This window comes from Nothoprocta perdicaria, unplaced genomic scaffold, assembly GCF_003342845.1.
Source record: "Nothoprocta perdicaria isolate Ctin4 unplaced genomic scaffold, notPer1 scaffold_329, whole genome shotgun sequence".
Classification (NCBI taxonomy): domain Eukaryota; kingdom Metazoa; phylum Chordata; class Aves; order Tinamiformes; family Tinamidae; genus Nothoprocta; species Nothoprocta perdicaria.
The window spans coordinates 679,003-693,173 of record NW_020455565.1 but is presented as its reverse complement, the minus strand read 5'-3'; the positions used below and the strand labels follow the sequence as shown (position 1 = coordinate 693,173).

At 36.5% G+C, this 14,171-nt stretch overlaps 1 protein-coding gene and 1 long non-coding RNA gene across 6 annotated transcripts in view; both read right to left on the bottom strand.

The window, feature by feature from the left end:
• Positions 1 to 701: 701 nt before the first annotated feature.
• Positions 702 to 2,177, bottom strand: LOC112950688. Its single transcript, XR_003250064.1, has 2 exons — positions 2,040 to 2,177; positions 702 to 985 (listed from the first exon to the last, which is right to left on the bottom strand). It is a non-coding gene; the product is annotated as an uncharacterized LOC112950688 (long non-coding RNA).
• A 4,820-nt stretch (positions 2,178 to 6,997) lies between these two features.
• Positions 6,998 to 14,171, bottom strand: part of MSANTD3 (Myb/SANT DNA binding domain containing 3) — a 7,557-nt gene continuing 383 nt past the window's right edge. The window contains exons 1-5 of one of the 5 annotated variants that reach the window (XM_026043293.1): positions 13,927 to 14,113; positions 12,847 to 12,944; positions 8,909 to 9,212; positions 8,770 to 8,815; positions 6,998 to 7,618 (exon numbers count right to left, since the gene is read on the bottom strand). In XM_026043293.1, the coding sequence (XP_025899078.1) occupies positions 7,209 to 7,618; positions 8,770 to 8,815; positions 8,909 to 9,181 (729 nt within the window). In that variant the 5' untranslated portion in view covers positions 9,182 to 9,212; positions 12,847 to 12,944; positions 13,927 to 14,113 and the 3' untranslated portion in view covers positions 6,998 to 7,208. Of the gene's footprint in view, positions 7,619 to 8,769; positions 9,213 to 12,282; positions 12,769 to 12,846; positions 12,945 to 13,926; positions 14,114 to 14,171 lie in introns of those variants that run through there. The other 4 variants (XM_026043290.1, XM_026043288.1, XM_026043291.1 and 1 more) reach the window with 4 other exon arrangements.

Sequence of the window (14,171 nt, the reverse complement as noted above, 5' to 3'; positions counted from 1 at the left end):
CCTTCTGCTAATTGGCAAAAAATACTCCATCTTCCACCTGCTGTGTCAGCAGGGAAAAGGGCCTGGACAGGAGCTTAGGCGTCTGCTGTGGCCTTGGACGGGAGAGGATGATGCAAAAGTTAAAAAATCTTGGGGTTAAAAAAGCTCCCATCTGCACCATGCATGCAAATAACACTGAGAAGCTGATGAACAGTAATACAAGGATAGTATTTTCCCACATGCAGCAAAAACCTCATTCAGCAACCAGTATGTGTCAAATCACGCAGGCAAGAAGAAAGCAGGGACAGTAGGTGAAGCCTATGTGCTGGTGGTGCATGGCCACTTCTGGCCCAGTGGGCAAGCAGCCTTATCTCCAAGCAGAAGCTCCAAGCACGGTTTTTATGCAAAAAAGGGCAAGTGGAAGAGTGGCTGGCCAAGAGGGACCTGTCCCTCTTTGCCAGCTCCATGGTGACATGCTCTACATGCACCTCTTTGGTTGGTTATTGGTGCTCCTCTTATTTGTGGTGGACACCATTATTTTCCTCAGTGTGGTGGGGGTTCCCTCTACCGAGTCCTGCCAGGACTCCAGCTGTAGGTCCCAGAATAGGCCCAAGGATGCACTTCAGAGCAGTGAGGGCATTGCAGGGGAAATGCAACAAAACCAGCAAGGGGTAAGGGGTGGGGGTGCGTTTATCACGGATCATCAAGGTGTGGAATCAGAGAGAAAAATTTGTTTGGAGCTCCTATTGCAATGCAGTTAAACAGTGAAAAAGTAGTGAAATATTTTAAACTACGTCTAGCTAACAAACTGTACAGGAGTTACAACTATTTCCTCTCTGTCCATAAAGCAGAGTTTTAATTATGCTATTTCACAGTCCATGTTCAAGGCAAAAAGTGAAAGAATGCTGCTCAGTCCTAGTTGTCCGCGAAGAGGGATCATTCATCTGCTGAGCTGCAGCCCTGCTTGTCACTCTCCAAAAATCCACAGACACCAAGATTGACGCACCTGCGAAAAGAACACTAGAGTCACAAATCAGAGGCAAGTTAAAACTGAACTTTGTTACAAGAAAATTTCTTCATCTTCAATTGGCACAAGACCAAAGAAATACCCAAAACTTTTCCTGCATGCTCATGCACACCCACCTTAAACTGTTCTCCATAATATCTATTATTAGCTAAACCATGAAGAGGATTATACTTCTATCACCAATGTCCCACTACAGCAACGTCATGGCATTTGATCACCATAAGCTGCTGCTCAGTTCTCATCTACAGCACGGCAGGACCCAATGGGTGGCATTTATCCAAGCATGCCTGATTTGGTCTTTGTGTTGTACAGAAATGTGAGCAATGTGTGCAGCATGTTGATCTGCCCTGATTCCATGGGATGAGAAAAATTGGGGATTAAGATCAGGGACAAGCAGTCACACCAATATCTTAGACAGAACGTCATGTTTAAACCAGCGGTAACCTTCTGTCCTTAGTTTAGGTAAAGCTCAACAATTTTCCTTCCAATCTCTTTGCAAGATACATTGAGAGTGTGGTGTGTGCCATTCCAGTCTGTTAAATAATCTGAGATGAGGAAAAACTATAAGTGAGACCTTGCAAAATGCTGTTACAGCCTGGGGATTTGCCTCAATACTTAAATCAATTAGACAAAAATCAGAGAAATACTTTTTTTTTGATGGATTATGATCCTCAAATACTTAGGATTTTTTACATCATTTTTCTGAAATTGCAGATCAAGTCACAACCAAGGGCTCAATATAAGATTAAATTGTGCAGGAAGAATCTTGTATTTTAATATTGAGCTTAGATGTTTCCCTCCACAAATTCCTCTAGGCAAGCATCAGACTTGTTGCCACTGAGGAATAACATATATATATATATAAAAAATATATATATATATACAAAAACATACAATAAATAATATATATTTATATATTATATAAAATAAAATGCATGCAATATAATACTAACTAACTAAATAATACTGCCACCAGCCCCAAATCAGATCTGTTGGACTTCCTGACAGCAGAATAAACTTAACACGCTTCTACCTGGGGCAGGTTGTTGATGTGATGGTGGTAGATCAGCTCTTAGTGGAGTGAGTTCATGGCAGATGCAAAATAGATTTTTGTCAAGTCCGTGAACTGAAGTTTTAAAAGAAAAGAGGTGCTGGGGGGTGCTGATGTGATTTTTGCAAGTAGCAAAAAGCAGCTAAAGAAACAGCCCAAGTATGTCAGTACCTGATTTCTCTGGCATCTCAATGAAGTGAAGGTTTTGCCGTTTGGATATATGGAGCTAGGTGGCAGACTGGACTCAAGGTAAGTACAGAAGATGTGCGTAAGGATCTGCACAAACAAACCCAAAGCTCACTTTAATGACATGGAAAAGACCGAGGCATGAAGTACTACCACACAGCAGCTATCTTTTCATAATCTCAGATATGAGAGCATATACAGGACACAATCAACCAAGTCGCTGATTTAATGCTGGTTTAACACAGTGGATTTTTTGTTTTGCTTTTATGCTGGTTTTCCTTCAAGTGCAGACAAAGAGTGAAAGTGTAAATGTTGTTTCCACTCCCTGCATTATTTTGTGGCTTCTCTTTTAATTACTTCAGGTGAATTTTCAGTTCGATGGGTATACTGAACTGCTTTTCTCCTGATGGTTTGCGTTAACAGGCTGAGCACAAGATTAAAACAAATGCATTTTGGAAACTATTGTTGTTTTATTTGACAAAGAGTTTCCATTACACCTCATTTTAAATAGAAAATAGAAGTTAAAATGATATTGGATTGAACAATATCTTTTTCTCAAACAATCTGAACTTTAGGTCATCAGTGCTTCTAAAGCTAGAATGCTTTAGGTCATCAGTGATAACTTATAGCTCAGCAAAATTTCAGCTCCAGTGTAAATACCAAACCTATCCTATCCTATCATCCACCTAATATGTACTTCATGGAGTCTTGAGATGTGGCACCATTTACAAGATATTTTGCATATAGAGGAATGTATCACATGTTATGTCAGTCCAGATTTATTACAGTCCATAGACTTGACATTCAAAAGCTAAAAAGCCAAGGACAGCAAACTGTTCTTAGCTGAAGGACAATTCTGTGGGAATACACAGGTATCTAACAGTACAATCCAATTTTAAATAGAACTCCAATGAGAGATACAGGTCAAATATTCAGAACTACAAAACTGAACAAAAGCAGAATATCCCTTGCATTATACTGCAAAGCAGAATTGAATAGCAGGAATTTATACAGGTAATTCAACTGGTCATTTCTATCCCAGGATTTCATTTCATGGATAGCTCTAAGAAAATGAAAAGGTTACGTACATGATAAAATGTTGCACAGAGCTTGGTGAGCTTATATTTCAACTTGTTAGTCTTAAATTAATTAACACTAAATTGGTATATAATGCAGAATTACCACATTCAGGACTGTCCACAAATAGCTCCTTATATATGGGAAGAAAACTCCTCTGTGAGAGTGGAAAACTACCATTCTCAAATTCTAGGCAATGCAAACCTTATTCTACTCTCTTGACAAACAATCTTGATTAATTAGGTGGTCTAACACTCAGTAGGAAATTGTAGCACACTATTCTGCAGCTCAACTGAATAACAAAGAGAAAACAGTATCAGTCAACAGAAAGCATTTTTTAATAATCTATCTTATTTCTATTACTTTAGACAATTCTTTCTCTAGATTGCAGTCTAGACAGCTCTTCATTAGAAAAGCAAGAGATTATTTCTAGCTATTATTTGCTAAAAAAATCACTTTTATTTTTGTTCTGCAGCTTAATATATTGGAAAATCTGGATCAGGATGAATTAAACTTGTCAAACATAAAACATGATTCGTACTGTTAAACTGATTTGGCCACCATTGAGATATATCACTCTCTTATCAGTAATCTTTAACCCAGTGACATTGAGCAGGTGTTATTTTCTTATTCTTTCCTTGTTAAGTTACACAGCCAACTAAATTTAATTGTGCTGGGCAAATTTCATACCCTTCCTCAGTGCGTAGCATGCATATCTGGACTGTGTTGCCAGTCTCAGAAAACTGTCCAATTTCAGTTCAATAAAGAGGAAGGCCTGATAATTCTGAGAGAACTCCTACCTGCTGTAATTACTTTTCTTACCATCAAGCACCTGGAGCTGTGACTGGTACGATGGATAGGTCCAGTTTCTCAACGAAAACAGTCAGGGAGGGAAAAGTGTGTGGGGAATAAGTATTTGACATATATGACAGCTATGAATTGTCTTCACTTTCAACTCACTTGGAAAGCTATCCCAGCCCATTTTTTTGGTCTTCGCAAATATATTTTAACATTATATCCAATTTGTCTTTTCATTGCTTCATAAAAGCAAAGGCAGAAGCCAAAGGCTGGCAAGGAGACATGTTACTTCATGTTGATCTTGTATTGCATCCTTCTGCATGATTATTTTTACAAGCAACAAGATGAGAAAACACAAGCCTGCAGCATCAGTGAGCTTTGTACGTTACCACAAAAGCATCTTGTATAATTTTTGTTAGGTGTTATATTCCTAACACTTCCTGTATATAAGTATGATCATTCCTTCATATCTTCATCCTGGTTCTCTCTAATCTTTTTTGCTGTGCACTTCTTTTAAGCAGAGGCTGCATTAAATGGTTTTCCTGTTCAGTACAAAAACTAAACATTTCAGATTCAAAATTAATATAAGCATTTCTCTACATGAATGAATATACATACCAAAATGTAAGGCATTGTCCACTAAGTTCAGTCTTAAAATATGCATACTTCTTTTTTTAAAATATAAAAATAAAACAATCTTTTGTGATCAACAGTCTAACTTTCAGGAACCAAGAGCACATGTATCTCAAATATCGTGAGATTCTCCCTAGATTATTTTAACCTTCTCACAGGACTATCTAAACCTGGATTGCCTCTCCAATGCTCTCTTCATAGTGCTCAAATTGTTTCCCTTCATCAGCTTTCTGCACTTAGATAGCATGCTTTCAATGTTGTAGTTTCAAATTACTTAGTAACTTTATTGGAGGATATCCTGCCATTTTTAAGAAATACCATTGGTTTTTTCTATACCACCCTACTTCTGGATGATGCCTGAACAATTGTCACTTCCACTCAAACAACTGATTAATTCTCCACACATAGAGTGCAATCTCTAAGCGTCTTATCCTCTATTTACTTCTTCCCTTTACCTCTACCGTTATAGATTATTGTCCTGCCTTCCAGTATTGGTTCCCCTCAGCAGAAAAAACACATCTGCAATTATATTCTTTAGATTTGTTCCATTCATATGGCGAGATCAGAAGAAAAGTTAGTGAGTTTGCTGCCAAACAGATCTGACTTCAGATTTTCTACCTGGCTTATTTTCAATCTTGCAGCAGCTCTGCACGTTTTTTTTTTTTGTTTAATTATTCTGTCATGTAAAATAAGTTGCCCTTATTCGCTCCCCTTGTCTTTACTATATTAGCATGTTGAAAACAGCAATGTTGTATCACGTTAACCAGAGTGCGTACTGCAGTGACTATTAGTGATTGCAAAGGCTAATCACCAAAAAGGTCTGCAATCCAAGAAAACAAAATAAATTCCATGAGAAGGAGTATTCAGGGAAAAAGAGGAGCAAAACTGGGAAGAACAGTATATTCTGTTCCTACTAACATATCCTACTTTGGTGCTCGCTGTATAGGCTTGCACATGTGATTGGAAAAGATGATTCAGATTCAGATCTGAAATGATCTGAAAATACTGTATTGAAGATAATGGCCAATTTCATGGAAAAAATACATTCCTGTGGCTTTTTTTCATCACTTCTTTAAATGGTGGTTGCTTATTTTTCAGAAAAATAGCAAAGCTTCAGAAGAGCTTCTGATTGCTAAGCTTTCTATTGCTTATTTCCCTAATCCTTCCTCCTTTAGATTAACTGATTTCTTTGGCAGGGATTATCTTTATTTGTTTTTGTGTTTTAAACATATCTGCTATCACAATTACTGCAAGGACCTTCATATGAATGTTTGAAAACAAATGATCATTATCACCCTGCATGGACAGCAAAGACAGGAAATACATCATGTTGACACACATCACAGGACAGAACAGAACACTCTCCAAAGACAGAAATGATCCCCTTTAACCCCTTCCCACCCTAAGAAACTTATGTGAAGCAAAAGAGGGTAAATCTCAAGAGTCTTTTTTTCTGACTAGAGAGTGACTGAAATACACTAGTTAGCTGTTGAGCACTCAAATACTGCATGGAGATGTAGAGGAAGTTTGCTAATTGACTGAAAGGCTTACTACCTTTTAAAAGATTTGATCAGTCAAAAGCCTCTCTCCTATTTTGATATTCTTCTTAAATATGAAAGGAGCCTGGAAAAGAGAGTAAACACAGTGACTTCTGAGGAAGAAGTCACCTTCACACTTTCTTAAGGATCAGGGCTCAAACAGCTACACGATCAGTACATAACCTTCCTCTGAGTCAGGGAGCTGTCTGGAAAACATTACTGCTATTTGTAATTATTTCTATTAATTATTTGTAATTAAGTCCAAGCAATCGACTTAATAATTATAGTAGTCTTTCCACCCTCTGCTATTTATTTTCATAACTGCTCTGAAGTATACATTATTAAGTATATAAATCAGGCAATTCTGTGTGACATGGTCTGTCCTCGCTTGTGCAGGAAAGTTAGACTAGATGATCTGCAAAGGTCCCTTCCAACCTTAATCATTCTGTGATTTTTTTTTTCATTTGTCCCAGTAAAATAATACAGTCATTGCTTGTTAAGTATTGCTCTGTTAGCAGCAAGAGATACTCTAGCCTTTCCCTTGATTCAGGAAATGTCAGGGAGAAGATGCAGCAATAAAACACACTCTTTAATCTGATGTTTAGAACTGTTTTCTCTTGTGTTGGGAAAAAAAAAAAAAAGAAAAAAAAAGCTCTACTCTGGGGCAGTATCTTCATTTTAGAAATACTAGAAGGGGAAGGGTAGAGAGGAAAAAAGTATCCATCTTTTAGTATATTGTGCATACCTAAGAGTTAAACAAATCAGCATTTATTTAAAAATGAACAATATGGTTTTCCTCTTCATAGACTATACCACAGTTTCCCTAAATGTTAAGGGTCACTATACATTCTCTTTAAACACTCTTTCCAATGCACATTACTTATAAGGGGACAGAGAGCAAGTTTGAACACATTATATTCTATGGTGAATTAGGAAAAGGTCTATTAAAGGATGATACAGGCCATTCTTTTGTGATGGTCTGCAGTTTTCTCTCCCAGTACATTTTCTTTTTATTTAGCACTTCCATTTTTATCCTGTGCTCCTCTTCAGCCATCTCACACTCTCTTTCTATTTGCTGTATTTTTGCCACATGAACTTCATTCATTTGGATTAACTGCAGTTGCAAAATTGACATTTGCTGATGATGTTCTTCCTCATGCATCTTTTTCAGAATGCTTTCCTGAGATGCTTTACTTCTGTAGTTCTTATCTGCTGCTATTCTGATATCAGAACACGATGGCTCAGGTTGGGAGGTACCTTCACATACTGGGAAATGTACCAACTCTTTCTCTTCGTCACAGAGTTCTCCATTTGAGATAACAAATGACTCTGTAAAACACAACAGAAAAAAAAAATATTATTCCTTCTTCATCCTCTTACCCTCAAGTAATAAAAACTTTCAATTATAAATGTAGTTATTGGCATATACATCTAAACTTTGCTCTTTTGCGCCATAATACAAGGGACTACATAATGCTGTGATATTACAGAATGTTATGGACATAGTGGCCTAGTTCAGGGTGAGTCGAACTACTTTCGATTCTGTTGATAGAATGGAATGTCAGAATCTTAAAGTAGACATAGGCATTTATGAGCATATGGACACCTAAATTTAGGGGCCTGAGCCTATAGCTGAACTTTAATGAAGCTGTTTAAGACAAATGTCTATGTAATCAGCAAATTTTTTTTTTTTTTTTTTTTTTTTTTTTTTAAGATCTATGTCTCAGGTGAAGAATTATGTCTACATAATAGCAGAAGAGGCAGAGAATACTAAGATGAATACTATTTATTCTTTCCTTATATTTATGGTAGGTGCAGGATTAATAAGTTGTTCATCTTCAGGAAAAAGAAAAAAAAAACAGCTTATTCTTGTTTTGAGCAGGTTCTGGCATAAAGTTTGCAACCAGCCACCATCCCATATGGTCTTTGATTATTCTGTCTGCATATGCTTGGCAAACAAAGAAGGCACTGCTTAACCTTTTTGAAAGTTCTTTCACCAGTAAGGACTAGAATGTGAAATATAACTCTACACATTCATTTCAGTCCCGTCCGAAAACAAGGAAACTTGCAGAAAACTCTTACAGGAAACTCTTGCAAGCTGGAAACTCTTGCATCAGACAACCATGTAACAATTTGCTGCTGATGCATCGATTTTTTTTTTTTTTTAAATACTCAGATCTTTTCCCAACAAAGCAATATTTTGTCAAGGATCAATATAAACTTGAAGCTCTCCTGTTCATGGGAAAGCTAGCATGATGACTATTGTGACACTTGTCATATAGTGGTAGTTAACTCTGTTGTTGAAAGTGAGGGCTTAGGGAAATCAATATTGTCTTGTAATATCATAGTTCTGAAAATACTGGCTACTTTTCTGTAGTCAGCAGTCACAGTCAAGTGGAAAGATTTATATTGCTGAGAGAATCACTATCAAAATCACATACAAAACAATACCAATTGCATCATTACAGTAACATTTATACCTTGACTAGAAGCATCAGGCTGATACTCAGAATCTTCTGGTAGGCTCTGCAAAAAGTACATTTGCTCAGGTATTATGCTGGCAATCTTCTCTTTCCCTATGATGTGAGTATTTATAAGCGGACTAATACTTCTTTTTACCTTCTCCCGTCTTTCATGTGCCATTATCTTTTTTGTCCGTGCCTTGATATTTTCCCAACATTTCTTCAGTTGTTTGAAGTCTCGTAGTGACACACTGGGCTGTGAATTATATTCATGAGCTAGAGCTTGCCAAGTACGCTGTTTGAGAGCAATAGTTCTTGCATCACTCTTTTTACACTCAAGTACATACTTGTACTTTTCAACTAATGCAAGCAGCACACTCTTCTCCACTTCTGAGAAGTATTTAGCAGGCTTTATTATTTCGTTTTGCATTTTCTACTGTGTCTCCAAGAAGTCAAAATTCCTATGAAAACAATGTTGAAAACAAAAAGCAGATATGAATGGGTTACAACATCAAGAAAGTTTGTTTCAGCAAACAATTCCTAGATATAGCATCAGTACACATCTAGACCTCTGATTCCATTCCTAGAATAGTTAGTGTGTAGTTTCAGAATAAAAAAAAAGAAAGTTAGGTTATCTGTATTATAATTATATGCTGCTTTATATTGCTATTGCTATATTGTTACATAAGTAGTGAGTATAAGCCTCCTGCCTATGTTACAAGTTTCTGTCATGTGCCTTGACACTAATTATTTAGCCCTCAATTTAAAGAAAAACAAAAATCAACTTTTCCCCTATTCATTACACTATATGAATTTTCAAAACAATGAATTATAGAACAAATAGCTTCAGGCTGAAATCTAGTAAGTATGTGACTTCTCTGCTACAAAAACACCCCCTTTCAGACTTTCCCTGTATCTTTCATTCTGTCCTTGCTCAACTGAGAGCAGCTATATCTCTTTTCTGTAATATCCGAAAGCTATAGAATAAATGACAATAACATCTCCTTTTTATCGACTTCTGTTTATTTGTTTCTTCCCTGTGTTTAGCCCTCCTTGACTGACATCCAGGAATGAGCAAGAACCTGACCAGAATTATGATGCAGAGAAGAGGAAAGGTTTGCCAGAAAATGTGGATTAGCTACAGGAACTAACTTCTTTGTGAAGGTACAGGTCTCTAGTTTTTTACTGCTCCCACTCTGCACATCTGTCATCTTCTCCCACTCTTTCTTGTGCTTCAATGCTGACCACTTGCAATAACCAACTAACAATCTAAAACACCATGTTAACTACTGCCTCTCTTCTCAAGCCTAGGGCTTACATACAGAATAGAATATCTGGAAAGTCTTACTCATAGTAAAACAAACAACTCCCCTCCCATACAACGTTCCCCTGAATAATTAAAATACGACTGTGCTGAAAAGAAGAAAAAGTAGCCTTTTCCATTTATCTTTCTCATTTATCTTATTCACTCCCACTAGAGCTGTGTGGCCACAACTACTTTTAAGTTTTGTGCAGAAAGACCTGGGTAGTTAACTAGGGAAAAAAAATGAAGAAAAAAGGCATCTTAGCTCGTATTTCATCTCATTTCAACAAAGGGGTCAGAAATGGAACATCTGTATTTTTATATCAAGATACTTGGTTTTACCAACATACTAAGACGTTCCTTACAGATGTTCCTGTAAGATTTTCCTTACAGTCTAGGATTTCTTTCTAAAAGGAATTTTCTAATTTTTTGCTCACTGATTCCCTCATAACATTACCTGAAGAAACAAATCTGATGGTGAAAGCTACTCCGTCATCTTTTTGGACCAAATATTTTTTCCCAACTTCAGTGCACTACTCTTAGTTTACTTTGTACTATCTTTTGTAATTCCTCTACTCCATATCTTGATACAGTTATTCTTAGCCTCTTCCAGTGTAGGCAATTACTTATGATCACAATGAAAACTAATGAATGTGCTATAAAAAATAAAAAATAATAAAAAAACACATTTCACATAAAAACAGGAATGTCCCAAATAATCCTTTAAAAAAAAAAAACCTATAATTTATATATGAAGCATAAAGTCTAGGAAGCATGTCAAGGACTAGACAAGGCAGTAAAACAAGATAGTGAAACTGAAACAAAGTGAAAGTAAATTAATAATGGTCTTAGATTAAAGGAATATAGCATACAGTTAAGAGCTTAGGTCTGCCAGAAAAACAGCAATGGAAGAAAAATTATTTACTACAATAACAGAAATGAAAGGGATTACTGAGCAAATACGGCTCAGTGACCATACTCTCCATTTGTTTGTGTTTCCCCAGCCACAATAAATTATTGCACCCAAAAAGTTGAAATTTGACAGCAAAGTAGTTATCTCAAAGATAATTAAATTTCAAGAAATTTAATGAACGTATGAAATCTAATGAAAGTATGAAAGATGTGCAATGAAATGCACTATCTGCCTGTATTAATTTGGACTTACTGCACCATTTCAAGCCATTTAGGCCATTCAGCTGCTTTAGACAGCTGTTTAAAATATTTGGACCAAATATTGATTATTCAGCCTGTCTTGAGCTCAAGTTTTGCAGAGATGAAGAAGGAAAGGTATTATTGTCACCAGCAAAAATTCTAAGGTCTAATACAATACAATCCTGGGAAATAGGATTAGAACGGGTTAACATTATCTTCCACTGGGATATATGAATTTAGTTTCTAGCTTCAAAATGTCTCATTCTGAAGATAAAAAAAACCTTAGACTAAAAATTATGACATATTCATGAATAAAAAAAACTCTTAGCGTATTAGCAAAATGAAGGATTTTCAACAACTTTGTAGACTTTTCTAGGTTCAAAGACATTAAATTCAGTAATATATAACTTTCTAGATTCCATGGATGTAAGTATTTGGCTATACAGACTAGCAGAGCTAGTATATGATGCATATGTTAATAACACAGCAACAACAGATGTGATGTGTATGTTGATAGCATAACCATCAACAGATAGCTACATAAATCAATATATAAAGCATTGACAAACAGGACTTCATATATTAATACCTTGTATATTAAGATGAAAGCTCATATATCATAGCAAACCTCTAAGTATTGCTCTTATACCACAATACCATTTATCACTATTATTTTTACTGTGGTAGCATTTGAGCTCCCCAGTCATAAGCTCTAAGGCTTCTGTCTTATTACATTTAAAAACAGAAATGTAGGTCCCACTCTGAGAATGCCATTTCCCTTTCCCTATACACATTCTTAATTATTTTTTCAACACAAAAACACCTCACTTGCATCCATTCCATTAAGAATTCAGGATTACAATTAGGATGCACAAAACCTTGAACTACTGAAACAGTTTAATGCACTTAAATAAGTTTCTTCTCAAAATATTACCTACTTAGCCTACTTCCTTCCATAAAGTACATTTTCAATTACTTGAGAAAAAAGCACACCCAGATATCAGAGAACACTGAGAAGCTGCATCAAAACACCATGTATTTATATTCACTTCTGTTTCTCCAAGCATGGGAATCACCTTCTGGAAGTCTGCTGGCTCCTTCACAGAGTATATGAAAAAACTCCTATAAGTCTGTATTTCCTGGGCAAATTAATTTGAGGGTGAAGGAGCCTTCCACAACTTTTGTCCATGAAGATATTTTAATATGCATTAATACCTGTTAAAATTGGCTCAGACAGCAAACACAATCAGTTTAGAGATGTATGGGTACCTGAAGGCAGTTGTACCGTAAAATCAAGAACAAAACCAAAAACCCCCAAAACAAAAAACCCAAAATGCAAGGCTTCTTATGTCTTCCAAGTATACAAATTATGTGTATTAAGTACCTTACCCTAAATACCTCCGAGCAGCATTGCTCAGGGATCTAAGTACCATTGTTAAACAAGCCCTTATTATTTTAAAATAACAAATTTTATCTTCTATCTGCTGACTTTTACTTTGAAGTACCTTACTTTTCTTTGGGGAACAATAAGGGGATGAGCTGTAACCTTGAAAAAAAAACAAAAACAAACAACAACAAAAAATAGGTAAAGTTTATTTATGTGCAAAATATGTATATATGTATTTTGCTTGCACACTTACATACACACACAAGCTTAAGCCAGCTGCAAATAAGTCTCTCCTCAGTCCTCCCTGTCACTTCAGGTTGGCACAAGGGAACATTTTCAGCCCCTAAATACCTTTTTAGGGATGAAAAAATACAGAGAAAGTTACAGCGCAAAGTGAAAATGCAAATATTTAAGTTAGAGTAGAAAGTGTAACCCAAACATTTGCACTGAACAGAAACACAGATTATAGTTTTTCATAGAATTTTTAAGGTTGGAAGAGACCTTTGGAGATCATCTAGTCCAATCCTTCTGCACCTAGAGCATGTGGCACAGGATTGTGTCAAAGTGGGTTTTGAAGAGCTCCAAAGAAGGAGACTCCACAACCTCCCTTAGAAGTCTGTTTCAGGGCTCTGTCACCCTCACTGCTAAGAAATTTTTCCTCAAGTTCCTGCAGAACTTTCGGTGCTTCAGTTTGTTTTTAGTGAATTTCTGTTGTGAAAATGGGATTAATTTACTAATGAACAACACACCCACTATCACAAATCGTTAACGACATAATAATTATTATCTGACTTGTAGATAAAGCTTTAAGTATAACTAGTAATTAACACAACTGGGATGCAATCATACTACTGTCTTTGTTTATTCAATATTCACAGGAGAAAGTCATGGGAAAGCAATGACCAAAACCAGTCAAAATCAACAGGTTTACTCTTCATTTGAATGGCATAATGAATAATAAATACTATTCTTCTTCCTCAATTTCATCACACATCCCTGAGAGTGTTTTAAGCCTGACCTTGTTTACTTAATCTATTAAACCTCAAGTGCTTTTATCTGTTTTAACACAAATTAATAAGCACGGATTGCCTACTAAATTAATAAAATAATGGTTTAATTAAGATACATTGCCTACTTTTCTCCCAGCAAATTCCATACACAAACACACGCAAGCACAGTAACACACACACATACATCAGGTGATTTCGACAGCTATGGAGGACATTCATAGCAGTTTGTGTAAAGCAGAGCTAATGGAAGCAAGTTATTTCAAATGACTGTTACAAAATTCACAATTCATCCAAACTGTCACAGGTATAAATACAAATCCTACCAGGCTCTCGTGAATCAGAATTTCTCAACCATTAACTTGAGCTTGCTTTATTTCTTTCCTTGCTTTTCCTTTTCTCGAGTGAGAAAGAACAGGCCCTAGCTTGACAAAGAAAGCACCACTTCAGGCAGACGTGCAGGCTGCAGCTGACACAACAAAACAGGAACATCCACCAGGGCAGACGACGCGGAGCGCGGGCCGCGCCGCCTCCCAGGCCCCAGCAGCGCGCCCGCCGCTGCGCGCGCAGC